Here is a 24,931-nt window from a genome sequence, read left to right as displayed (position 1 = left end):
ATAAGGGCCGGTTTCTATTGACCGCAAGGAATGTGAGATACGAGTAATTGATTTCTCACAGCTGATGACTCCATTATGATTATATCAATTAGTTGTAACCACGTAAGCACATAAGTGTTTTTACCTACGTTTGAAGTACTGAGGAAATAACATCCTGCTACAAATGGTTTAAATGTCGGTTTTATGACCATCGACAAATAGTTTTAAATCTCTGATATTCCTCTACTATCTATCTATGTTATCAGCTTCAATATTGTCTGTGCTAACGATTCTTTGTTAATTTGCTTTACTAATGTCTTAAAAGTGGAAAAAAATAAGATTTTTATAAGAAAAGTTGAAATAACAATCTAGAGATTTTATCTAGCTCTCATAAATGCGATTTTGCAACAAAGATGTAAATTTAATAATATGTGCAAGATGTTCTAAAGAGACCCTACAATAATAACTTATCTTAGAGACTAGCTGATGATGATAATGGTAAACAAGAGTCTAAAAATATCAAAGACTATATTTATTGGTCTGGATGGACTATCTAAATGAGTAGGGCAGACCGAGGAGATTGCGAGCTCGCTTATGGTTCTGATGAAAATGTTTCAAAAAGTCAACAATGTCACAACACTCTCCTCGGTCTTCCCAACAGATCACAGAAACTAATCGAACGTTGAGCACTGATACCGCAGTAGATAATGAGCACAAAATACTTCGATTACTTTGTGTGTGTGAATTTCTAATGCAACACTGAGTTTCGAACTTAGCGCATTAGTTGGCATCTCTCTAATATCTCTATGGTCTCCCCTATCGTCAATTGATCTGAAGGAGCCTCTACATTTTATTTTATTTTTTGTCTTATTTTAATTTATTAATCTCAATGTCTTCATCGGTTACTCTACTTGCTCCTAATCCTCAATAAGCATTTTAAACAGGTGTTAGCACCAAAAATGTCGTTATCAGTTGGTTTGTTTACGAAGTGTTCGCTACAGTAAACGGTGACGTCACGCTTTGTCAAAGCCAAGTCAAGGTTGCGAATGCGAACGGTGTAATTATCGGAAGATAAATTTACCTAGATGACTTCATGGTAGCATCTTCGCGTGTGTACTTAGCGATAGGGCTGGGTCTTACTCTAGGATCTTTATTTTTAGCTGTTAAATTATGCTTATTTTTTACTTTAAACAACGATCTGGTGAAGGTGCCTGGATGCGGGAGGCGCAGGATCCATTCGTTAAAGAAAGCCACGGTTACACTAAGCTGGGACAAATGTCTCGTGGAACTCAGATTTTAAGTGTTGTAGCAACGTTCCCAAACTGTCGAACTGTCCCTCAGTTTCGCGCAACATTCTTTCTACGTGACCCGGGACATTGTAAGGGTAGGAAACTAATCAATTATATGACTAAGAAGTATTTACTATTTATACGTTAACGTTGAAGCACAAAAAATAAGAAACATCGAAATTACAAAACTGGAAGCAAAAAATAAGAGAGTTGACAACCCTATCTGCACATTCGTTTGCTTTTTCATTTACCTCTTGATATAAAACTTGTATGTTGTTGCTCACGCGAGCACCGCAGGGTTATTAGATGAGCATATGTATGGCTATGTAACGATGTTTGCAAGGTTGTTTGGAGTAAAGTATTTTATCTTTTAGCCTTCGTTGTGTGCGTCTAATAAGTATTTCAAATATGTGCATGCCTCTTGTTCTAATCTGAGAGATTAATATCGGCGTTAAGAACACGTCTCTTTTACCCAAAATAACTTTAAATATCGTTTTCAGATCACCTTACTAATCCTTCAAGCCTCGCGAATCGAGCCACAATAGATTTCAATTGTTACGGGGTTTTATGCGACTGCCGAGGTTTGATGGGCTAAATGCTCAAATGGCAATGACAAAAAGTAAATCTTTTTTCAGTCGAAACACAAGTCAAAATTAATTTATTTTCAGCCAGATGGCTTTTGAAAAGTTACTTATACAGGTCCTAACATATTTTTCAGAATTAACCCTATCACTGCTACAGACAGGATAAGATAATTTGACATACCAAGATTTACGTTTTATTTTCACGACGAATACATCAAGTATGTCAACACATCGTCCTTATTACTATTTATTTATGCACAATGCGACTTACTTACCTGCTGATGAACATTTTTACCCGGTGAGGTAACCCGATGATCGGCTGACGTCATGGACCGTCATTCGTTTGAGAATGACTTAATTGCGGACTTAATTATCGATATCAATCGAAAGAATCCACCTGTCTAATAATACAAGCCTATCGACTGAGGAAAAAAAAGCAGTTTTGCACTTTGTGCGATTAAATTCGTGAAAATGCGGTCCGGATCGTAGAGCTATTTGTATGGTTTACGGACTAGTGAAAACATCTTAAACTAGTGACTGATTTACGACATCGTAATAATCGATTTCTATAGTTTTCTATGGATTTTGACGGATTAGAATCGGACGAGGTACTCTAGCAATTTTTCCTGAATTTTCACGAAGCGAGGAAAACCGTATCATGTAGGAATTGCCGTTGTAGATTTAATGTCTGTAATAACTGACAGACATTATGTATATTTACGCCTTGATATGCCTCACATAGGAATAAATTACAAATCTTTAAAACAGACGTTTGCAATAGCATTCTTGCATAAATCAAATATAATCTAATAAAAAGTGATTTATTTGAGAGTAGTATAAAGTTCAAGGCGTTGCACCAAATTCACATTCTTAATACTCAAGTACGTATTTGGAAATATTAATGCATGATGATAAACACATGCATATTTATCGACGCATCTTTTGCGTAAGTTTCCTTCGATAGACCTTGCAAATTATGTGTAACACGAATTTATTAAACAAAATAAACTTTTGCTTCATCAGTTAACGCCATCTGTTGGCGCAATTGAGAACTACTTAGTAATACAGCGCCATCTCTCATCAAAAATTAGAACTACTACGTAACTCCATTTTGAATTTACTCTCTTTTGTTTCAGAGGGGCGGTGTGTGAGTGCCGCACCGCCATGTCGCATCACAGCGATGAGCAGGCGCTGCTCACGGTCGCCTCCGACTCCTTCTGGGAGCCAGGAAACTACAAAAGGACCACCAGAAGGGTGGACGACGGCCACAGACTATGCGGCGAACTACAGACCCTAGTGCAGGAGAGAGCAGACATAGAGAAAACGTACGCGAAAAGTTTGCGAGGCTGGGCGAAGAAATGGAACGATCTAATTGAGAAAGGTCAGTTGATTTGTTACTTAAATAAAGCGTTGGAAATTCATCTGGTAGAAAAACACGTAATCTATAATCTTTATAGGTATTTCAAAAAACATTATTTCTTATCAGGGAACAACCAGGTTTTTCTTCTGTCGAAGTCTTAATCAAGTCCAGTATTATTGGTTAGTTTCTATCGACAGGGATGTGTAGCAGTTTGGGCATATTCTGATTTCCGACAGTTCTCCGCCCTTCAAAAGATGGCGCTGTCTGTAACTTAGATCACAGTGGCGTGTACATAATTATTTAGACACGCGAATAGAGTTGCTTTTTTATATTTTAGTTTATTTAATTAGTTACAAATTGACTTGTTACGAACGTATTTGCGGTTGAATAATTGCATTAAACGTAGTAATTAATGTTTCAAACATCTATTCCGGTTTCCGGTCTGGTGTAACAGTAATTTGAGATACTTACATAAACTCAGTTGTCGTTTCAACCAAAGGACGTTTATAGACAGGCGGCCTCCCCTAAGGATTTCCACAGCGTGTCAAAAACTTTTCAATGGCTAGGTATCAATTCTACTAAATCTATCATCATTCTAAAGCTATAGCGTATTGTATTGTAATTTAAATACAGGAAATAAGCATGAATGCTTTTCACACTTTCACATTTCCATCTCAGCTTCACACAAACATAAATGCTGATGCAACGTTTAGAACACCCTGTACCGCTAACGTATAACGTCTCTCTTAGCGGATGTTTATTCACAATGTTTGATTGGTAAAAGGCCCGCCTTTTGTATGTCACTATTGACGCTTATGAAAGGGTATTTGAACATTTATGTACTGATAGCACATCAAGCTTGACATTGTGGGACTTTATGGCGTTGTAATAAATGCTGGTTTAGAATAAAAATGTAGAGTCTGATGTGCTGTTGATAGCTTGATGAGGACCGAGACGACTCATGTTTGATGCATTCCTGAGGCAAATAAGTTGATTAGTTTATGATTAGATGATTATTGATATACGTAGTACAAGTAGTCAAGGATATTGAGATTTGTTTTCTCTAGACGCCACCATAGTATGCCCTTATGGTTGGTTTTAAGTGGTTGTAGCGCAAGCTATTTTTTTATGCAGAACAAGGCAGGTATTTGACCGCAATCGCACCTGATGTTATGTGAGATGCTGTATAGAATGTTGCATATCTGCCCTGTAAGTGCTTATTCACTCCCACCTTGAAAAGTTTGGGACGTGTATAGGTGCCCTGAAAAGGTCCTCTGAAATTCATTATTTTCAGTTGTTATGAACAAAAAAATCATAAACTAAACCAGAAGCTTATTATGTATTTCATTTCCAGATCCTATTTTAACATAGAACGCACATTTTCTATTACAAAAATAACTAGCAAGAAAGCAGCGATTATTGTAAAAATAACCATGATTACAAGTATTTACAGTAATAATACTTAACACACCGTGTCACCGATCGCCTACGAGGAAATCAGAAATTGTTCGCGGAGTACAGTCAACAACGTATCAAACTGCATTCTTATTGTAAAGTAACACCTATGACCACTACATAAGATCGTATCAAAGTACAGTCAGTATCAAATAGTTCGTGACACCCAAAGTTGACAACACAACCTTATTTCAATAGGCTAGTTTTCCTAAAAAAAACAAAAATATTGGACAGGATATTTTTATTTGTCAATCAAATTATGATGCGTTGAAGTTACGCGTGACTTCACAAAATGCTACACACATATAACAATTAACCACGCCTTGTCGTCACGGGATTAGTATTATGAACTTTGGCGTCCTTTATCTCTTCTAATGTTCATTAGTTTGAAAAAGTGAAAAATACGTGTCGACTATTTTGTTGATAAGTTAACTTGACGGACTAATTCAAACTCTTGCTTTTTTACCCACGAAACATCCCTATTGTAATTAAGACGTGTTGTGAGCTTTTTCTTTACATTTATATTTGACCGCAATCGCACCTGGTGTTAAGCGAAATTAACTTATTGGCTACTTTGGGTGTCACGAAGTATTTGACGCGGACTGTAGGGGAGACCGGGGATAGTTGACTATAGGGGTAGGTAGACTAACCGCCAAAAACTCGCCAACGGTTTGAGTATTGTGTGATCCCAGCGCAGCCGCGCATCACTTTCCGCCCCCCGCTCAATCGTCGGTAGCGCCGCGTCGCCGGCACACGCCGTTTTCGAGCAGTGACCCGTGATTTGTTTTCATATCATGTAAGTAATATTTTCGTGTTGCATATTTTTTGATTTGGTACCTACACATTTTATGTTAACCGTTTGCCTATTAGTCAGAGTGTTTTATGAGTCCATATTGATATTATTTCTTGTGTTATTTTTTTATTAGGTGGCAGTGTGTAGGTTATCCATGCCATCGAAACTTAAAATGTCGTTTGGGGTTGGTAGACTAATTTCTTTCGGGGCTGGTTGAATCAACCAACCCCAATAACATTTTGAGTTTAAAATATCTTTAAAATTATCTATTTATTCGATTCTTAATACATACATTCTTTTTATTGCTACAGCACGATGAGGATCTATAAACGAACGACTGAACGATGAAGAAATAAGACCCTTTCCTAAAGCGGCGCCACGTTTAGATAATAGAAGAAATACTCGGAAACGTAAAAGTACTATACAGGGTGTCACAGAATTGGTGAATCAAACTGCTAGGGGAGGTAGATCTACTAATGTACTATCCCAAAAAAAATATGAAAAAAAAATTGAGTTCGGATTTTTTTTTTAATAAAGTGCTCTAAACTCGAAATCTAGTCATTATTTTCAAAAGTTTGTTTACAGATAAACGAAGCGACATGATCGCTAATTAATATTAGTAATAAAAAAGTACAAATAAACTCCAAACGCAGCAATTATAGCCAGATACTTAGGCAAAGATGATATATTTTCACTTTAAAAAAAAAAATGTGCCCTTATGAGCTTTATTTTTTTTTTCATATTTTTTAGGGATAGTACATTATTAGAGCTACCTATCCTATCAGTTTGATTCACCCATCTGGGACACCCTGTATACAAAGATTGATAAGTGATTTAAGAAGATTGAAGATTTTAGTTTAAAAAGTTTAAATACTAAGAGTTTATAGTTTTTTTAAAGACTTATTAAAAATGTCTGTACCTGATTATAATTGTTTTTGAATAAAGAGTTCAATTAAAGTGAAAATAGTGTTTTATTACTTGACTCTTCTTATAATTTCTTGCTTATTGATACGTAGGTCTACTTACCCCGGGCATATAGTCAATCTACCCCGGAACCGGGGTAGATTGACTAAGAGTTGATGTTCTATAAAATGCATTTAAATATGATGATGATATTTAATAATGAACTATGTTTTGTTGTTTTTTATTAGTTTAATAGTTCTTCTATCCATTAATGCGATTTATTTGTCTGTATGGATGAAAACACAAAAAATATTTATGATTTAGTAAAAAATTAGTCAACTATCCCCGGTCTCCCCTACTGCGCGCGCGCACCGCGTAATGCATTTACACCTTGCGCTTGTGTAAACGGTTACGTAAAGGCCGCCTTTAGTGTTGCCACGCGCAAAAATGCAGGAAACATTTCAGTTTGATGGGCGTGGTGCTATTTGTTGTGACATTTATTATGTCATTCATGTTCTTTGGTAAACCTGTATGTTTATATCAGCTTTTGGCAGCGGATTTATCCACGTGAATTCTGTCTAAAACCTGTTCCAAAAATTATCGTAACCGAATTAAACCAAATCTCTACCTTTCATCTAAATCGGTTCAGTGGTAGGTATATGCATAAAATAGAAGCAAATATGTATATCCTTAGTGCTTACAGACTTTTGCATTTTAATATTAGTAGGAGCCTGAAAACTTAGGCAGAGTTGCACTACCTAACTTTAACTGTAACTATAGCAATAACCAGTGCTTTTTTTATGGAGTTTGACAGATTATTGCCGTTTGTTTAAAGGTAAAGTAAGATGGAGCAACCCAGCCTTAAAGTTACTATTTGCTACCTATAAATAAAACGATAACTAAGATTAACTTAACAAGTAAATAACTGTCTGTTAAATATAACGTTAATATAACACTTAATTACGGTACTTGTGTATTTGTGTTAGTTTTACCACCAATACTAATTACTGTAATCATTATAACACGTGATAGATATCAATAGAAATAGGTTTTTATTGGCTATTGTTCTTAGATATAATCTATCATTTCTTCCACGTTAATGTATGGTGGCTTTTGACTTAAATGAATGTTTATTACTATTTAACACAATAATAAAATTAACGTATTTTTTTAAACAGTGCTAATCTAAATATTATATTACTCAAAGGTCTGACTGACTGACATAGTGATCTATCAACGCACAGCCCAAATCACTGGACGGATCGGGCTGAAATTTGGCATTCAGGTAGATGTTATGACGTAGGCATCCGCTAAGAAAGGATTTTACGAAACCACCCCTAAGGGGGTAAAACGGGATCCACGCGTACGAGTCGCGGGCGGCCGCTTGTATTTAAATACGAAAGTAACTTTGTTTGACTGTTATTTGTTACCTGTTCACGAGTAAGCTACTAAACCAATTTACTTAGATGAAAATAAATGTAGCGTAGAGACTTCAGAGCCAGGAAAAACATACAGGATAGTTTTCATCCCGACTTGTGGACGAAGACACGCCCCTGATAAAGTCTGTCAAATGCCGAAAAGCCCATGGACTAAATCGCGAAAAAAACTAGTGTTGAAACCTGAATAAGGGTTGAATAAGAATAAATCAGTGCACAGAAAGTGAAAGATAATCACTTTGAAAATCGGATTAAAGTTTACTGACAAGCAATCATTTTTATAAGATTTATTGTAAGATGGCCGCGTACACACTAACCCCCTTACTAATAAAACTTACACGCTCGTTGAACAGTGTTTTAAAGTGACGTTTAGTACGGAAAAGTCACTTTAAAACAGTGTTCAACAACTGTGTAACTTTTTATTAGTAAGGGGGATAGTGTACGAGCAAAATACAATTTCTCCAAATTCACGTGGTAAATCTAGTGATTACTAAATTAGTACACAGAGTAGATAAAGTGAAAGAATAATCTTTGAAAATGAGATTAAAGCAATAATTTTTATGAGATTTATAGTAAGATGCCACGTTGATGTATTGATCACGAACAATAATGATTTTATGTAAGGTAGATAATAAACAAGACAAACAAGATTCGAAAACTCAAGAATGTATTTCATTATTTAGTTCTGCGTGAACAAACATTACTACTTTTCTCGAATTCACTTGTTACAGTAATTCATCAGTTGTGCAATCGAGCGCATTCCGAATTCGAGTGCGGGACGAAATCGAAAGTTTTATCAAGTCAACTCGATTATTCGATGCACGGCGGTCGTTTGTCACCGCGACATGTGCGGACTGGGCGGCAATACAAAGTAGATGTTTTTTACGCGAAAACAATGAAAAGGAAAGCTTTCGGTTACGGAATCGATTTGTAAGCGATTACGATACCTACATGTTCCTTAATTTTCTCCGTGATTGAGTGAGAGATGGGACTCAGTCTGTTGTAGATTCGATTCTCAGATAAATCACCAGTTTGGTTATGACATCGCTGGCATGAATGATTCATATGAAAATTGTCCAGAAAATTTTATACCGTGTTAAGGGCATATCAACCTGTTTTTGGTTCGATATGACGTCTTCTTATTTAAGCCTGGAAGCAGATAATTAACTTTACTTAAGCTTTTTTTTTCTATTGCTCATGTTCATTCATTACTTAAACGTTCGCTCATATCTCGTTGAATTCGAACCTGCGACCGCAAAACCGGCATTCCACCGGAGCCTTCAGTAGTAATTAAAGTTATTTGTCATAACCGGCTCGGAGACCTTTAACAGTGTCGTAACAGCCACGCAAGAGGTGCCATAGCGATTGGCGACCTGAAATCGATCAACACTTTCGATGCAGGCGCACGCTCACGCTTTGACGCGGGCGCATCGGAATGGAAACTATGGTACAGTTAGCGTCAAACAGTGACATCTAAAGTGGCCAAAAAGTTGACAACACAACCTTATTCTAATTGTAACAATGACGTGTTGCGATCTGTTTGGTTACTTTGGGTGTCACGAAATATTTGACGCTGACTGTACAGTTGACCGCACATCAGAATACACATTTTTGGCAAAATAGCATCAATCACAAGAACTTAAGATTGCCGCAGCATTTAACTTGATGATACACTGTAAATTAGATGTTGTTTCCTCACCAGCCAAATAGTTTTGACCTTTCCAACCCCTTGCCAGACGATCATTAGTTTTTAGTAGCTTTTTTTTCGTCAGGGAAATACATTTATTTGTATACCCACCAGCCGCGGGGGCACCTAGTGGGTTATGTGGGGTTCTCCCTGCCAGAAGGGCAGGGTCTACCCACTAAAAACCTGACGTTGCCCTCGATAGCCATATGAGTCGGGAACGCGGGACATCACTATCGGCGTTTTGCCTCAAGCATTCGTCGCCAAAGCCACGATGACCCAAACTTCATGATGCACCAACGTACCTATATGTTGGGAGCATGCGCTGACAAACTTTCAGCTTTCATAAAATAACGCAGGCCTGGCGTTCACATTAATATTTCGTTGGTATGTAGTCAGGTTAATATTTACCCGTTAAATATTGAGAAATCCACATAGTTCTGCACATCTTGGATTAAACAGGTCGTTGTGAAACTACATGATGGGAGCGGCTTATTCTTGCTTCGTGACAATCGTTTTGTCTGCATTTTGTAATGTGCACTTGCTATTGCTATAATAAAGCCATCATAGTTAATAGTTGCTGGCTTGGCGTGGCTTGGTGGATCGCTTATTGGAATATTATAATGAAAGCGCATGGGGCAAATATAAAGAGTATTTATATCGAAAACCAATTCATGTATTTGTGTAAGAAGTATTAGAAGTACCTATTGTTAATTAATTAATTACGGTATCGCGAGGAGTTAAGAATCGTCCATTAATATTATGTTAAGGTAGTAATGTGCATAAATATGCGATTTATCAGACCTTACCAACCTGTCTGGCGTGGGGAATGTAGCCCTAATCCTCGATTTTCCTTTGGAAAATTATAGAGGGTTATGCTCCTATAGTGGAGGACTTAGAAATTATGGGTTTCCTTTACAAATACTAATTCCTTATTGCACGGATTGCACTCTCTTTTAAGGGTGGGTTGCACCATCTTACTTTAACTGTGACAAACGTCAAAAATCTGTCAAACTCCATACAAAATACACCGGTTATCGTAATAGTTACCGTTAAAGTTAGGTGGTGCAACTCAGCCTAAGTCTCTTCAAATATTGGCAAAGCTACCATTTCGAAGGCACCATTCCTACAAAACTGCATGAATACAATAAAATCGTGCAAAACAAACGGAATCATTTAAATATCATTTTATAAGCTATAGATAAAATCACGATGAAAGTGTTAGGGCTGCGCCCGCGCACGTTAGTCGCACGATTATGAATATGAATACTATAGGAGCCACGTTACTACCCATTGTGCACCGTAAACATTGTACACAATGGCTCGTAAACGCCTGCCTTAGTGTAAAGTGAACGATGTGCAGTATGATTGTTTTTAAAGAGGCTTATTTGTGAGGGAAGATTATCTATTGCAAAATATCACCTTTTTTAATAAAATGCAATAGTCAATATCTTTATTGCATTATATGTTGTACATTGTCTTAGTAATTAGGTTACAGTACCTCGATGTGTCTTGATCTATTATTATTAACCCTAGCCCTAGGCGCGCACGGGTGACTTTTTGTCACCGTGACAGGATGTTCCTCTTTATCTCTCTTAATACGTGCGAGAGATATACTGTCACAGTGACAAAAAGTCACCGGTGTGCATAGGCCTAACTGTAAAAAGAAATTGATTCAGTTTTGACGTTAAACTCAACATTATCTAACACCATTACACAAAACTCGTAAACCGAAGAGATTGTCTTATTAAACTGAGAATTTAATCACCAGTACTAAAATCAAATCGTAAATAGGTTACTCGAGCTAAGTATTACTCAACTCGATGAGTTAATAAAAGCAAAAAGCTTTTCTCGTTATATCCAATACTTTTTGGAACATAACGCGTGAAATCGCCTCTGTGCTTGCGATCGAGAAAAATAAAGTAAAGCTGCTAGTACTCTAGAGATAGGCGAGGAAAGCGAGCGAGCTGGAAAAATATTTAATTTGTTAACAAACCCTACCTAATGTTAGCGTCAAAAATCTGAGGGGCTTATACAGCAATTTAAACGGAAATTGACAATTAGTGTGGAAATAAAATAAACACGTCTGTCTGTATAAGTTTTTTTTGTAATAAAACCATAAATGATTAAATGTTGGTAATCTATGTCTATGGTCAATCAAATGGGCCCGCTATCTATCCACTCTTTTAATTTTGCGTTATTAAATTAAATAAATACCGCGTGAAGTGTTTGACAATATGACTCAATGAAACAGTCATATTATTATGACGCTCTTCAATATAATGTCATGTTTTATTTTGCCTTTTGACTGATTTTGCATATTCTATTCTAACTTCGTAACAACTGAAAATAACAATGAAACTAAAAAGAAGTACATATCACGGAAACAACTTCTGAAAAAATACTCTTGCCGCTAGAGTTTTCTTCACACTACTGTAGTGGATAGCTGCCTTAATAACTCGATGACAATAATGACGACCCGTGGAGACCATTATTGACAATCTTAGAGGTTTTCAACACTTTCAGATTTCATTTTCTATTTTTCTGCCAGTACGTAAGTTGCAGAGTATATTGTGTTATTTATTACATAATGTGTGAAGTGCTCGGCTTGATACGGTGGCTGTATTGCGGTATTATTATTTTATTTTAATTAAGAATACATAATTATAGTGCCTAATCCAATATTTAAACTATATTTGAGTTTCGTTATGCAATAATGTGTCAACTCGAAAATATTTTAAAAAAATTGTAACTTATTTCAAACTTGATTAAAAAAGTGTTTGCAACAAAAATTAGACTCTTAAAAGTAGACTTAGATCCTGAATAAAGTTATTAAAACAGTTTGGACCGGAGAGGGTCGTCCAAATTGGTCACGTACTGTCCTTGAGGCTGCTTGTTTAGGACACGCACACCAACGACCTTTTGACTTCTGTCCTCACTTAACTATAGCTATGTTTGACCCGTGACTTCGTTCCGGTAAAACTGTATGCGTTATACGGATCAGGTACTGATTGTGACTGCAGTTTTTATATCCGCAATCATAAAATCAATTGAGAAAAATGTCAGTTACTCATCGAATATTCTTCTATTGATAAAAGTATAACGCGTTAGGAACAGAGAATACATGTTATTAACCAATAAAATTCTAATTTGTACGTGGAATCGCACAAATCGTACATAAATTCCTACACGGTTTGTGAAAAATGTGAATTGGAATTTTAATGCTCAACGCCATCGGGTCGTTACGTTACAAATGGACGGTAAAATTCTCGCGTTTCCGAACCACAATAAGTCACTAAACCAAATCGCACGTCAGGTAAATAAAGGCCCAACTGCAAATTGACGAATTATGGGTACTTGTGCCTTTTTTGTGCTGAACATGCGAAATATCATTTAATACAACAAATTATATAATTCGATATGCAATCACGGCTCCATTGTTGTCACTGCAGCCCCCATCGACCTTGATGGACGCACGCGCATTGCTCGGTGTCGGAACTTATCGCCGCGCTCTCGTTTCCATTATCAATCTATATTTATCAACGGCAAATTGCACCTCTGCGGTTTAGATAGAATCGACCGACCAGTGATGTTTGTAAGCTATTTTTTTTTTTCAATGGGACGTATCGTTTTTGTCATTTATTTTTGGACTGTCCACTAGAAAGTGTCTAGGTTGATTCAAGGCTGGGTATAAAGATCCTAAACCAATTTAGGCAAAATTAAACAAAAATACTTCACTATGCGTGCGTGTCCCATCTCAGGATCGAACCCAAAACCTCAATACTCAATACTCAATACGTTTACCTCTTTCAAGTCCAGAGTGTTACTTTCTAACCAGTAGACCGTGGAGGCTTCTGCCACCATTTTAAAAAGGGATAAACGTTGGTAATTAAAATGAACACACTAATATGGGGACATTATTGAAAATATATTATAATAATATGTAATCCATTGTACTTTATTTTATTTTTGCTCGGAGTCGATTAGTTAATAAATTATTCTCTATGTTTATTACAACATATTCCGCTCTGTATCAAATAACCACGAATTACTGTAATTCGATAAAACAGTTTCTGGCCCTAAATCACAAGCGGCCATTATTGGACAATTTGTCCCAATCAAACGAAAACAGCACTAACCGTTCCCTAGCGTAATTATTACGATAACTTCACTTGACTTTAAACCTTGTTGCTTCTGCATTACTGATTGTTTTCGCATACAGAGGGGGAGGGCAATAAGTGATTTAAACGTCCGCAATCAGATAGAGGTTGGATGGTAGGTTAATTTTACTAGACTTGTTTACTGCGACGGGTCGCTATGCGCAGGTATTTGTGGACAGTAAACAATGCGCAGGCTAACAACCAAAGAACGTGTATGAAAAAAGCTATATTTTAAGTTAGTTGAGACTTTTATTGTAGGCAGATGCTTACTGATTAGACGTGTTCCATCTTAGACTTTTCTCTCATCGTCGCATAGTACCTATCCCCATCTGAGCTGTCAACTGCAACCACCGAAAGCCCATCATTATCACCGCCTTCACTATCATCATCATTTTGTCAGCAAAGAGATTTTCCAGATTTAGAATTTGACCTACACACACTCTAGTCTAGTCTGGTGTCCCGTATTCCTTTTTACGAAATATTCGGAAAACTTACATCTAATCTATACCTTTATATTTATAAGAAAGACACACCACACATAGAAACTATGCGTAACTAAAGTCTTAAAATTGCACTACGTCTCGTAATGTTTTATTATTTTAACAGTTTTAATATTTAACACGTTCTCGTCCAGGTCCCGAATACGGCACAATGGAGGCGGCGTGGAAGGGCGGCATGGTGGAGGCGGAGCGGTTGTCGGACCTGCACCTGAGCGTGCGGGACCGCCTCGTCAATGACGTCATCGCGCAGATCAAGAACTGGCAGAAGGACACGTACCACAAGGTTGGTGGATATCCCTTCTAGAAATTTCTCTAAGGGTTTTATAATCATGCTGACCGCTCACTGATACACTACACTTTAGTGGACCTATAGATTGGTCCCGAGTTATTTGAAAATCACATTTTATTTAAATTACACGATTGTTCTTTTACTAGAGAACCTACTTTGATCAAATAGGTTTGATAAGAAATAGATAATACAATACAATATCAAGTATTACCTCAAAACCCGTCAGCGTATGATTTATCGCACCGACTTTTATTAGTTTTGTTTCAAATATATTCGGCTAATGGCGAATTCGGCTCGCGCGCATCCATCACAATCAATTCACGTCCTTATCAATGAGAGGATCGGGAGGCGCCATGAATCATAAGTAGACAAGGTAACCTTATTTGTGAAGCAACTTGATGAAGATGTCTTGGCTTATTTTTAAGCTTATTTTGGAAGGAAATTCCAAGGCGTAGTGAATTTTGTGAATAAATTAATTCGTAATACTGTTATGTTAGAATATTCTTACCGTAAATAACTTAAAACTTGGTCTTTCTAATATAAATAAATATCAGGTTATTTTTTTTACTTTTCTTCTATTGTGAATAATGTAACTACTGGGATCAAAACCTTGACGGATTTAAAACAAATCGCCATTGACGTCTAACATTTTTGGATCCAATTATATTGTTTTAGGCCTATATTGCTTTACTATTTTATCCAGCAGTAATCCTAACGAACCTACAAAAAAGGCGTCCCGTCCCATCTGGGAATCGATCCTAAGCCCTCCATTTCGAGAACCCATCTACATCCAAGTTACATGCAGTTTAGATATCCCACAAACAGTTTTACATAAAAATTATCCAGTGAATCAGAGAGCTGATACATTTAACCACTTCGATGCTGGTATCTGGCCCGCAGCCAAGCCCTGTTGCTGGCATCTGATCACAGTTCAAGTTATAGCCCTCAAGGGTTCGTAAATCAGGCACAGAGATTATGTTCCGAGCTGGCTTAATATCTACTGTTACTGCTTTATTACTGGAAAATGTAAATCGATATTATACTTGTTTTAAATGTTAAACTAACTTAATTAACTCATTTATACATTTTGGCTTGATCAAAATTGTGTTTCTAATTGGAATTTAGTTAAATTTTGGTAACTTTTTAACCAGTATATGTTAGAGTAATAATTTTCATTGATTGATCGTTGTTTTAACCAAATAAAGTTCAATTAAACATCAAGTATACATCAATGATGGTATGAGGATTCAATCATAGCCTGTAAAAGGTTAAAAAGTAAAAGTTCAAAAGCGTCAAGCTGTATTATCTATCGATCAATAAGCAATAGCATGAAGTAAAAAAAATATAGAGAAAACATTTCATAATTATGAAGAACTTTGTAACCATGGATTTAGTTACATACGTCAGTTATTTAAGTATTTTAACAGTGTTTTTAAGAAGTATGTGTTGCTTCACAAATTAATACAATCTTTAATTTAACACGCGCATGCTTTGTAAATTAACTCACAAATCTTTAATTCTACGTACAAACCTAATGTAGAATGTGTAGTGCATAAAGTGAAGCTTCCAAAGACCCATTAAGTTACTGCACCAGCACCATTTTGAATGCAAATGCTTTGGAAAACACCTTTCTCTGGGCTTTGTTTAAATTATTGATCAGCTCGCCTGGAAGTAAATCTACATAGCATTAATAGTGCACTTTGGCTTGCGTAATGGGAAGCTTCATAAATATTCCGCTTTCCATAGGTTTTGATGAAAAATTCATAGCTTTAAGAGTCCACGTTTAATGGATTATTGTTCATTGATAAAATTACCTACGTGATAATTAATCCTACACTGCTGTGTCTGTGAAATAATGTTAAATACTCAATATTTTATTGCATCCAATAAGTACTTAAGATACATTATGTATAAATACAACTGGATACATTTGGATTAGTACAACTCAAAATACTATAATTACAGGAACAGTCATAAATCACGTAGTTTTTGACGCGGACTCCGATAATCACCAAAATGCAGTTTTGAATTATTTTGAGTTGTGCTATTTTTTATCTAGGAGTGCGGTAAGATGTGTTTGGTGTTTGCGGACAAGTTGAGTCCTGCATCTTGTCCGTTTACGAGTAGATTCAGTTTCGTTATCGCTTCGCCACGTCTCCAAATTATATCCAAAACAATCAATATGCGATTGTCTACAGAAAGAACCTCTAGAAACAGAAAGAAGCGATATAGCTAGAGATTTCTTGCCGCGAAAAAACGGATGCGCCTTCGTCCCAGCTCATCCTCAGGTCATTGAAGCGCAATAGATAGAAATAGAATAATTTACGTAACCGGCCGCGCCGGTCAAGTGCGAGCGAACACGGCCGCTCATGAATAAAACACGCACCCCGTATATAGACTGACGGACGGAAACTTACCTGTTATAGTTTGGTACGGTCGGTAGAGTAAATATTAATTTAATCCACTGTCTAAAAAACCTAAGTTTAGCCAATCAAAAAGGCGTGGTGGAAGAGATTGAGATAGGCAGGATCACAGATCACAGAAACTAAAGGAAGATGTGACAAGGGAGCGGGGCCAGTGAAACAGCGATATGCCCAAAAACAACACATTGCTCGTGACAGCAATGATGACAGCAGCGACGTCATAATGTAAACAGTTTACATTACTTGCGTAGTAGTAGTTATTCGAACGTTGATTTGATACCGCAGTGGATAATGAGTACATATGTACTTTGTGTGTGTGAATTTCAAAAATTTGTGAGGGGTTAATTTTTTCACTTTATTAGAGTGTTTACGGTTTTTGCCGACTCTACACGATTCCTTGCACATTATGCACAACGCAAAGTTTGCTATGCTAATCGTAACGTCGGCGTGATTGATGCCGCGCCATCTACCGAGTGGTTAAACAAACAATTGCTACGCGACATTTTAAGCTTTACTAAAGTTACCTATAGGTTTAGGCTATAGGTATTGGCTACCTAACTAATATTATGTCTACTGCTCGTTGTGATATGTCTAGCCCGAATGTGGAGTATAAGCCAATGACTCTAGACTCTAGAGAAGGGTTATTCTTTATAGTTCAGACCAAAATAATGACCTGTTGATGTTACTATTGAACTCGAAAATGTGTCAGAATGGATGGATTTTTGTTAACCTTCCACGTACAAACTGCTGGACGGATTTGATGATACTTCAATGTTATCGCTTATTCATTGGATTAGCTCATAAGTTAATCGACTTTATGCTTTTCAGTTTCTATTGGCGCAGACAATACTTTGATCAAGTTTTACAAAAACGCCTGTTTATATTGGCACAGAGCAAACTTTTGCCAACTATTTTGATTGGTAGGCACTGATTACCTACCGATTACACTGATGACTATTGCCTCGATTAATGATCTTATGTCAACCACAGCTACTAAGGGTCAAACCATTATTTATGCCAGCGCATCATGCCCGTCAAGCGTCAGTCAGCATACATTACCAATGCCGGCTTATTGTATTACATATCGAGTGGACACATGATTGTAATACATAATGTCTGGTTATCACGACATGACTGCCACATGACGCTGAGAACAGCCAGGACAACCCGTGCAGAAATATGAATTCTTCTTCTTCCTCGGTCCCTCACTAATGAGGATCGCGACCACAGATAGTGTTCCTCCACAGACTGCGGTCATAAGCTGTGTGGACCGCACGATTCAAACTCCCGCCCACCGTCTTCCTCAACGCGTCCGACCATCTCGTCGGAGCCCGAAAGTAGCGAAAGGATCAGGATTCGAATGATTGATTTGGAATCAAAATCCTATCCCAACTAATATTATAAATGCGAAAGTAACTCTGTCTGTCTGTCTGTCTGTCTGTCTGTCTGTCTGTCTGTCTGTTACGCTTTCCCGCTTAAACCTCGCAACCGATTTTGATGAATATTATAAATGCGAAAGTAACTCTGTCTGTCTGTCTGTCTGTCTGTCTGTCTGTCTGTTACGCTTTCCCGCTTAAACCTCGCAACCGATTTTGATGAAATTTGGCATAGAGATAGTTTGAGTCCCGGGAAAGAACATAGGATAGTTTTTATCCCGGTTTTTGAAACAGGGACGCGCGCGATAAAGTTTTTCTGTGACAGACAAAATTCCACGCGGGCGAAGCCGCGGGCGGAAAGCTAGTAATAAATATATACGAAAATGAGCCAGCTTTTAACGCAATTTACAACCGACTTTTACTAATTAAATTAGTTCAAGGAATTATTCCCTATTACATACCTACATTTTATTGTACTGGAGTGGAAGCAAGTAGAAGGATAATTTCTTGAAAAAATTTGATTTCGAACTCCTATGTTCTTCTGATTAATTTGCGTTGCGGGTTCAATGACAATTTCTTTCCCCCGAGACAAACTTGGCCTTCATTCTATAGTTGGGTTTTTATTGGCGGAGCTGTAGATCCTGGCTACACAGGAGTTGAAGCGGTGGGTAAAGTCCCGTTTATTACCTAAATCTATGTCATTCGGACTGGTTCTTATTTCTGTGCTGTGACGAAGGAATCAAACAAAAGCGCATTGATGGCTGTTTATGAGCAACATAAACTCATTTGTGTATGGTGTCGCCAAGGATGCGCTTGCGACGACGTCTCATTCATTATTAATACGATAATGTCCTGCGCGTAATTATTTCGCAACGAAGTCGACACGATTATTGAAATTATCAACACTGTTTACATTTATTTGTAACTTGGACATATCATCATCATCATCATCTCACCCACAGGACGTCCACTGCTGAACATAGGCCTCCCCAATGCTTTCCACGTTGCCCGGTTGGCCAACCCACAAGGTTGACCGACGATATCATAAATGTAGCAGGAAGGCGCTGGACTTGGAGAATATTGGCTTAGAATTTCGTTTCTCATAGTAAGGACTATCTTTCAATAAATAAATGAAGACGTTCCAGAATAAACAGGGTTTAGAAATCACTGATTTCCAGCCTTCTCTACATACTGGTGAAAGGAATAAATATTCCATCCCTAATGTGATAACTGGCAATATTAAAGCCACCGCTGTATTTTAATCTCCAAAAAAAACTTGACATCTGCCACCGTCCTAATAAATAGTATAAGTTATAAAAAATATAGATAACCGAAAAAATAAGGCAGATGTTCGCAACATGCTGTTGATATCGTTAGAAATTTGAACCCAAGCGTTTAAATAGTCAGTTTTTATAAAACAAATTGAACCTCTGTCGTCAAAAATGCTTAATTATGGTACAGCAATTAGAAATTATTGGTTCAATCAGTCTCATTAGCGCTACGATGAGTTTTATAAGATGATTCATGGCCTTCTATTGTTTTGTTAAACAATCGGTTAGGGTGGAGACACACTTGGCAAGTAAATCAAATCAAATCAAAACTAATGTGATGTTTGTGAGGTTAATTACTGACCTTGACTGATTTAAGTGTTATGTGGTTGCTGAAAGTAGAATTATGTATATGGTTCACACCAACAGAAAATGGAAATTTTTCAATTGAAGCCGAATAATACTCATATGGTCGAACGATATTGTGAATTTGTGACTAGTGATTAAAAAATTAATATTTAATTTAGAATACTGAGACGGTTCAATATCTGTTTTATTCGATTGCTAATATATTTTTTTTGCAAAATTGCTGCATTGCCTGTAGAGTTAAAAAAACCACAGGACAGATTAAATATTTGATATCCAATAAACCCATATTCTTCATTCACGTCCAATCTATGTCAATGATAAACTATTGTTTGTGGTTTAGGCGTTAAACCATTATATTATTATCCAAATAGAAACACATTCAGATATAATATTAGTTTAGATTGCTTATGAATATTTGCATAGGAATCACTTACCTACCACAAATAGGGCTTCCTCCAAACATGAAAGACCTCATTATTATTAATTTAGAAAAAGGAATGCATGGAAATTGTTACAGTATGTACAGGCAGCACGTCAAGCTTAACACTGTAGGATCATAAGCAGTTGTAATAAGAGCGAGTTTGCAATAAAAATGTACATAGTCTCATGTGCTGTTGTTGTACAGTCAGCATCAAATAGTTCGTGACACCCAAAGTGGCCAAGAAGTTGACAACACAACCTTATTCCAATTATAACAAAGACGTGTTGCGAACTTTTTTGCTACTTTGAATCACAAACTATTTGACGCTGACTGTACAGGGCAGATACAACCTTACGTGTAGGGTTTCTGCTCGAGCTTTCTCGAACTCGAGAAAACTCGAGAAATTTGGCTTCATTCGAGACGAGAAAAAAATTACCGGAGCTCGAGAATTCTCGAGTTTCGATTTTGAAGCTTTAATATTCTTGAAAGCCTATTTTCTTAGACAAAAGTAAGTTTTTTAATTATTTAATAGGTTAACGTTGCGTTTAGACTGGCCTAGTCTTTCTTTTTTTTAACTAATTTGATTTGCAAGTAATGATCTTAACCGAAACTAATAATGTTCACCTACGAGTATGCTATATTTTATTATGTTTGTATAACTGACTGATTTAAAGACTGAAATTTTTTTGTTAACTATCTGTTAGTTTAGGTACTCGTAAATACGTTTATTCAAGTCGTTATCTTTAAGTTTAAAAATTTATTTAAAAGTTTTTTTTGTTTGTAAATGTAGGTTTATTATCGTAATTTTTCAATTAATTTGTACTTGTGTTCTTTGGAAAACAAGTGATTCAATTGGAGCTCCAGATATTTATGGTTATTAATCCTTAAAGTACACACGACTTTATGACTTTTGTTCCTTTAGTTAATTACTAAGTTATAATTATCCTACTAATATTATAAATGCGAAAGTTTGTGTGGATGTCTGGATGTTTGTTACTCTTTCACGCAAAAACTACTGAACGGATTTTGTTGAAACTTTACAGTATTATTGATTATAACCCAGACACATTATAACATTAATAAAAACCCGTGTTTTTATTAAATTTCAACCGATTTCAACAGTTTTAATTAAAAGACTCGAGACCCGAGAAAACTCGAGACTTTGGCCTCGAGAATTCCCGAAACTCGAGAAAAAAAATAAGTCGAGAAATCAGAAACCCTACTTACGTGGGACAAAGGACCATCGCAAGGGTTGAGAAAATAGACAAAATATCTCGGTCACGCAATTTTGTGCGCAATTTCAGCTAAAAGGGACTTTAGGCCACAAGCATCATTATAGGGAGCTATTACAAACAAAATGGGCAAGCAATTTTACTTGAGCTTTAGTTTTTCTGAAGGTTAATAACAAAATGGGTCTTTAGAAGTTATTCAAAAGGCAGTCATGTACGAAAATAAATATGTAGATAATTTTAATGAATCATTGTTATCTTTGTTACTGCGAAAATGCAATATCGAAGTGGCACCAATAAAAAAATATCGATAATACTGTGCAGTTTTGTGATATTTATAACATTCAATATTTTGGTTACATTTAGCTTTAAATCGTACAATCGTTATTCATAAACTATCTACAATACACAATAATAATATAACTAACTGTTTTTTGTCAATCACCTGTTAACTTATACACAGCATAATCATCACAAATTGAGATATAGGTAATTCGATAAAAATATTCAATAGATAATATACAGAGGTAGAAATCCTGAGAAAAGGCATACATATTCTGCAATTTTTTGCCGACTGTGCCAGAAGGAGGGTTATGTTTTTTCTGTTAACTATTTAAGTAGATAAAGTCTAGGTATGTATTTTAAGCTACAAAATTGCAGACTGACCCAGGCCAACCGTTTACTACTTCGAAAGGGTAATCCAACTTGGCCAATTCCAACTTTTGCGCGCCCAACTTCGAAAGTCCCTAAAGCTCTAAGCTCCGGCCAGTTGCCGTGGTAACTGGCAGAATCACTTACTGTCTGTAAAATCTATTTGAAGATAGAAAATTGAGAAAAGTTTCAGCGCACATACTTAGATAGCTTGGATGAGAAACGCAAACTGCTGAAGATGCATTTTTTATTAATAAGAAATTGTTTACAACATTTCGCGTTTTGAAACGTCACCCAAAACTTGAAAGAAGGTAATGCCCGTTTTCACCATCAATCCCTAATTTTTAAGTGACCCCTATGGTAACACATAACAGGCATTTTGTTTTCATATGGGTCACTTAAAAATTAGGGATCTATGGTGAAAACGGGCATAACCCTTTTAAATATCTTTTAATCGCCTGTTTGTTGTGATATTTCAATATTGAGACTAATCCTAAATCCTAATATGACTAAAGATTCGTCAAATCCAGACTATCATGTTCCGTTTCCCATCGGGAACATGTCAGTAGCGAGCGATGGATATTTAATTTTGTTTATTCAGGGATTCTCTGAAGGATTTCTTTCTAATCAAAAATTGCTATATCTCATCACTGCTTTCAATATAAAACGAGACATGAAACTACATTCCATAACAACATTACATCCTGTGATAGCTCTAAAGTTCTTGTAATTGCCCTTAAGTTCTGAACATTGAAGCCACCCAATCTGTGCTTGTTTGAATCAAGTTTCTATCCTTTCATAAGGGCCTAAGCAAACTAAGTTATAAGCCAAAAATAGTTCTCTCAAATGACGTAGCTCAGGGGTTCCCAATCTTTTTCATCTTGCGGCGCACTTACATACTTTAGTATTTTGTCACGGCCTTTGAAAAATATACAGTCAAAAGACGGGCGGGTAAAGATGTGGGAGGGGTAGGGTATCAACGGTTTTCAAGCGCCAACGCGACGGAAAAGATTGACTTAGAAGAAAGAAAGAAAACATTGTTTATTGAGTATCACAATTTAGAAAAATAAAATTAGACGTACACTTTTTTTTCTTCCTCTTAGTAAGAGAATCTACGATCAGCCATCCATAGCCTTTTAATGAAATGGGTTCTGGGAGCGGATTATTTCACTGGTATTCCATTGAAAAGTTCTTCGTCATTGAAAACTTATTTTTTTTTATTCACAACGTGGAAGCTCTTGGCCTGTATCTCACCTGATGGTAAGTGATAATCAGGCCGAAGGTGGAGGATGTGCCATCTTTTGAGGCGTTTTGTATCTCTGTTCATTAGTACATATATTCATGCAAGCATGTGTCGTAGCATCTCAGGAATGCCGCTGGTCTTCCGTGGACACACAGACAGACTACCTACTACGCACAACAATAAATTGCTCATTCAATACTTTTACATTATAGTTAACTTTCTACGGCGCACACTTTGGGGACCCATGACGTAGCTTATCATAACGCTGATGCCCTCTGTCACGGCTTGGAGCGAGGCCAATATTCACGAATTTCGCGATAACCCAAGTTCACGAAAACGGTTATAGGCCGGCCCGTTTTGGCCGGGGAATTTCATTGCGGGCTTGTTATTGGGACCGTAGAGCTTGGGCTCTACTATAATAATAATAATAAGATATCCTACTATAATATTATAAATGCGAAAGTTTGTATGGATGTCTGGATGTTTGTTACTCTTTCACGCAAAAACTACTGAACGGATTTTGATGAAACTTTACAGTATTATTGTTTATAATCCAGAATAACATATAGGCTATAATTTATGACGATCTGTGACAAACTAAATTTCACGCGGGTGAAACCGCGGGCAAAAGCTAGTAAATTATAAGAAGAGTAAGACGATATTCACCCTGTATAGGTACAAGGATATCATCTGACTCTTATTATTATTATCGTATTATATCATAATCGTTTTCTAAGACTTATAAAAGGCATTATTTCGTCCGAGTAAACGACTACGTTTGTATTGGCATTTTCTTTCATGTCTTATACTCTCTATTTATCTTGGGTTTTGGAAGCATTTGGGTTACTCTTTCTCTCTCTCTCTCTCTCTCTCTCTCTTTTCTCTCTCTATACTTACGTCGGCATGGATGGAGAATCTAGTGATTCTATTGGTCTGCTTCTCTTAAATGTTTATTCTCAATCAACGATTAGAGTTTATTTTTAACGTTAATTACCACTTTAAATACTTTTGTTTAAAATGTAATTCAAATCAACATTTTACATAAGAGTAGTTGAATAACGACAATGTTAACGTCGTTATACACCATGTGACAGCTGATAAGCGCTTCTTTACGCTCTTATCAGCATCTGATAAGGGACTGGGTATTTGGATCAACGCGTCTTGGTCCTTGAGATAAATCCACTTCAAAAAAATTCTAATTCTGTGAGCCTTATGCATACTTGGATTGACCCTGACATCGATTTTAACCCATAAACGTTATGGTAGATTTAGTTGTCATCATTGTACATTCTTTCCATATTTTTTCATTCAACAATGAAATAAGGGTTCCGTTTTTTTCTTTTGAGATAGGAAACCTTTAAAATTATTACATAATGCCAAGCTTGTAAAATATAGGAGATTATGAAAAAAAAGTAAACGTATTATCCAAAAATTGACGTCGCGTTACGAATTTTCCTTTTCGGACAGTCTCTTTCGCTTTCATCTGGAAATCGAACTCAAAACCTTTAACCAAGGAGAT

General features: G+C 36.5%; 1 protein-coding gene across 2 annotated transcripts in view; it reads left to right on the top strand.

Moving 5' to 3' along the window:
* The window catches only part of LOC135081102 (protein kinase C and casein kinase substrate in neurons protein 1), a 166,830-nt gene that overhangs the window by 78,295 nt on the left and 63,604 nt on the right, over positions 1 to 24,931 (top strand). For both annotated transcript variants that reach the window (XM_063975840.1, XM_063975839.1), the window contains exons 3-4: positions 2,989 to 3,233; positions 14,278 to 14,426. In XM_063975840.1, the coding sequence (XP_063831910.1) occupies positions 3,017 to 3,233; positions 14,278 to 14,426 (366 nt within the window). In that variant the 5' untranslated portion in view covers positions 2,989 to 3,016. The remainder of the gene's footprint in view (positions 1 to 2,988; positions 3,234 to 14,277; positions 14,427 to 24,931) is intronic.

This window comes from Ostrinia nubilalis, chromosome 19 (genome assembly GCF_963855985.1).
Source record: "Ostrinia nubilalis chromosome 19, ilOstNubi1.1, whole genome shotgun sequence".
Classification (NCBI taxonomy): Eukaryota; Metazoa; Arthropoda; class Insecta; order Lepidoptera; family Crambidae; genus Ostrinia; species Ostrinia nubilalis.
Note: the sequence above shows the minus strand (reverse complement) of the source record. Positions and strands in the feature narration are given on the sequence as shown.